Genomic DNA, 3850 nt, shown 5'->3' on the forward strand with positions numbered 1-3850 from the left:
GATGCCGAGAGATAGGCATTGAACTTTCCGAGGAACGAGACAGGACGGTAGTGTCACGGCGGGTGCCGTGGTGGTGTCAATGACGTAGTGCTGGAGTGTGGTCTGTGCGTACCTATCACGTGGTCCGCACCATACCTAGAACTCCGCGCCTTGCCCGCTCCCCGCAACATCTTCCTTTTCCTTCTTTAGCTTTAGATTCCACAATACAGGTTACGGTTATACTGCGTGTTATGCCAGTCGAATTGTAAGGAAAGAGCACCCCAAACGCCCGGTCCGGCCCAGGCGCCACCAGCTGGCCCCAAACAGCTGGCCCGGCCCAGGCGACCAGCTGGCCCCAAACACCCGGCCCAGGCACCCGCCAGATTGAGCCACCCAACTATGTATATAAATAGTGGCCCTCGCCCACCTTCCTTTGCGAGGGCCAGGTATTACAAACCACTCGACTGTTAGGGTCGTCTGTCTGTAAGGGAGCACGGGCTCCACAGAATGCTGGGGTTGGTAATTATGAAGATAGAACAAAGGGCAAGCTCCTATCGCACGGGTAATACAGTCAAATCGGAATGCCGCTCAAAGTGTATGAGTGCAGTGAATGTGTATTGCTTGCTTGAAGAACCAAGCAAGAACTATCTGAGACCGTGGCTACGGTCGTCGTATATATCTATCTAAGGCGGACCAATCAGAGCGTTGGTCCTAGGTGATCAGTGCGGTCAGTGTGCTCAGTGCGATCAGTTCCCTCACTGATCGCCCTGACCATGCTGATCGTACTGACCGCCCCGTTATTGGCTGCACTTGAGCGAAGCGGGGAACTACCCCACTTCCTTGCGTCAGCCAATAGCGGGAGGCTCCGTGCAGCCTCCTGCGCGCCTGAACCAGGATCGTAACACGATGCCCCTCCTCTCTAGGCTTCGTCCCGAAGCCAACGACTACTAGCGACCGAACACCCTAGAGAGTGAGTCCCTTCCTCCTTACAACGCCCTAACGGCGTATGGCTAACCATGAGTTTCCTTCCTAAGAAAACGATTGCGAAAGCACCTTACGTCGACACACGCGCTAACAACTACTCCTTATCCGACGAAGCTATGCCTTCCTGCATGCGGTGCCGCGAGAAGTCCCTGACCTGTCGGGCTCCTCCGAACGCCAAGCGCTGTGCTGAATGCACCCGCGCTGGGAACATGCGCTGCGGCCTTAACGGGCCTGACTGTAGGTCTTCCTCCGACTTTGCCGGATTCGTCGTCCTGACATTCCGTCCAGACCGCGCGCTTCAAAGCGAGCGTGCTCTGATTGAAGCTGCGGGGGAGGAAGCCATTTCCTTGGACGAGGAGGCTGCTGCCCTACAAGCTGCGGCGGCCGCGAAATTTGCCGAAAGGAGCGCCGCTGCTGCCGCCGAGTTTGCCGCGGAGAGCGCCGCTGCTGCCGAAAAGAGAAAATCCGCGACTGCTCGGCGCCGGCGCGTCCAGCGCCAGCGTGCTGCCTTCCAGGCCAAAATAGCGAAGATCTTTTCTCACGAGGACGCGGCCATTGCAGAGCTAGAAGAGGAGGAGCGTAACGAAGAGGCGCGCCTTGCTCCCGAGGCCGCCCTGGTCGATACTCCTGCTGCCGCCGACTGGGGACAACCGGGGGTCGATTATGAGTTCGACTTCCGGACCCCTGAGCCTCTGCCTGCTCCCTCCGCAAGTGGTTGACCGCCACTTGTTTTTCCTTGTTCCGGGTCGGGTCTGACAGCGCGACTCCTCTCCCTATCTGCGTGCCCGCGTTCGGCGCCTTGGAGCTACCTTCGCGAGCTCCTTAGGCCGATCTGGATTTTGCTGGTGGAATTCTTGGATCTTTTCTGGGCAACTCAATAGTGAAACTGGTTCCCACGAGTTCTCCTCATTCCCACAGTCAAGCCACTTAATGAGGTATTGAAGTTCTCCTCGTACGAGTCGTGAATCCAGAATTCGCTCGACGTCGTATTCTTCTTCGAAGTCCTCGACTTCGACGTCTTCTTCCAGTCGTGCATTCTTGGGTGCTGGTTCCAGAAGTGAAATATGAAAGACGTTAGTCCTTAGCTTCATCGAGCTAGGTAGTGAAAGTGCGTAGTTGAAAGTCGCAACCTTTTTCTCAATCTTGAACGGTCCAATTCTCTTGAAGTCCAGCTTCTTGCTTGGCCGTTTTGTCGTCAAAAATTTCGTAGAGAGATAAACTTTATCCCCCTCCTCTAGGCGAGGTCCCTCGAGCCTGTGTCTGTCGTAGTACTCCTTCATGTGCTGGCGTACTAACTCGAGTCTCCCTTGGAGGTAAACGTGGAGTTCCTTGACCCGATCCGCAACCACTCTTGCACGGGGCGCGCTTGGTGCTTCCGCAGGTGGTCCCTGCCTAAGATCCGCGTCGTGCTTGAAGAGGTTGAAGAAGGGTGTGGTTCCGGTAGCTTCCAGAACCGCGGTGTTGTAGCTGAACTCCGCGCTTGGTAAGAGGTCAACCCAGTCATCTTGTTCAAAGTTGACGTAGATCCTGAGATAGGTCTCCAGGATTTGGTTGAGCCGCTCTGTCTGCCCATCGGTTTGCGGGTGGTGTGATGTCGAAGGCTTGCCTCTCGTCATCATCTCTTCCGTAAGACTCTTCCAGAACTTGGAGACGAATAGCTTGTCTCGGTCTGTGATGATCTCTCTTGGCCAACCGTGCTTTGACCCGATGTGCTTCCAAAAGACCTTGGCGAACCGTGCGGTATCCCAAGTCTCTTTGAAGGGTACGAAGTACGAATACTTCGTAAACCTATCCACAACTACCCAAACCGCGTCGTAGACCACGTCCGTAACTGGGTCCTTCGAGGGTGGCAGTTTGGTGATGAAGTCCATTGTAATTGAACTGAATGGATCTTCGGCGACTGGCAGTGGTTCCAAGAGCCCGTACGGCATGTGCCGTTTTGCCTTGCTCTTGTTGCACTCCTCGCATTCTTCTAGTACTTCCTTCACCCGAGTTCTGATCTTGGGAAAGTCGTACCATTGCTGGATTCTGGCGAGCGTCTTTGCTTGCCCAAGATGCCCGTTGAGCCTAGCGCTATGATGCTCCCTGATCATTTCCGCCTGGACGTCCGGGTGGACGTACATCTTGTTTCCGTACCAGACTTTGCCTAGGCCGTCGGTAGTAGTACCGAACGGAAGGTCTTCTTCTTCCTCTGGAGTAGTGACCTGAAACTGGTATTTCTTTTCGTTGGCCCAGTCTACTCTATAGACCATGCAACAGTCGTACCAGTCCTCGATCGGGTGGCGCAGCACATCTCCGTCTTTCTCAAAGAGCGGTGGAGACTCCACTTGCTCGCCCTTGACCCGGTGGTCTGGTCTCCGGCTAAGAGCATCCGCCCTGGCGTTCTCTGTGCCTTTGATGTGGTGGATCTCGAAGTTGAATGGCGCGAGAAACTCTGCCCAACGTGTCTGTCTGCCGCTGAGTTTCTGCTTCTTGGCCCATTGCTGGAGGTTCTGGTGGTCGGTGTACACCTGTACGGGGTGTTCCGTTCCACTGAGGTATGGTTGCCAGTCCTCAAAAGCGTAGATGATCGACTTTAGCTCCTTATCGTGAATCTGCCATCTCTGCTCGGCGCCGTGGAGAGCCTTAGAGATGTAGGCGACTGGGTGCTTGTGGCCGTCATGCTTCTGCTTGAGTACTGCTCCCAAAGCATAGTCTGAAGCGTCTGTTTCGACTTCAAAAGGCTTGCTGAAATCGGGGAGCTTTAGAACAGGCTCCTCGATCATCCTCTGCCTAAGCAAGTCGAAGGCTTGCTGGTGCCTTTCCTCCCATACCCAAGGGGTATCTTTGGTGGTGAGTTCATGAAGCGGTCGCGCGATAGCCGCGAATTCCTTAATGAACATCCGGC

The 3850-nt window shown here is 55.0% G+C and overlaps 1 protein-coding gene across 1 annotated transcript; it reads left to right on the plus strand.

Moving 5' to 3' along the window:
- Positions 1 to 798: 798 nt before the first annotated feature.
- On the plus strand, positions 799 to 1682 carry B0T26DRAFT_806743 (uncharacterized protein; the record flags this gene model as incomplete). Its single annotated transcript, XM_060447199.1, has 3 exons — positions 799 to 949; positions 1014 to 1200; positions 1252 to 1682. The coding sequence occupies exons 2-3, from the start codon at positions 1080 to 1082 to the stop codon at positions 1680 to 1682; spliced, it is 552 nt and encodes a 183-aa protein (XP_060292245.1). The 5' UTR covers positions 799 to 949; positions 1014 to 1079.
- Between the last annotated feature and the right edge of the window lie 2168 nt (positions 1683 to 3850).

This window comes from Lasiosphaeria miniovina, assembly GCF_030549165.1.
Source record: "Lasiosphaeria miniovina strain SMH2392-1A chromosome Unknown B0T26scaffold_7, whole genome shotgun sequence".
NCBI classification, from domain to species: domain Eukaryota; kingdom Fungi; phylum Ascomycota; class Sordariomycetes; order Sordariales; family Lasiosphaeriaceae; genus Lasiosphaeria; species Lasiosphaeria miniovina.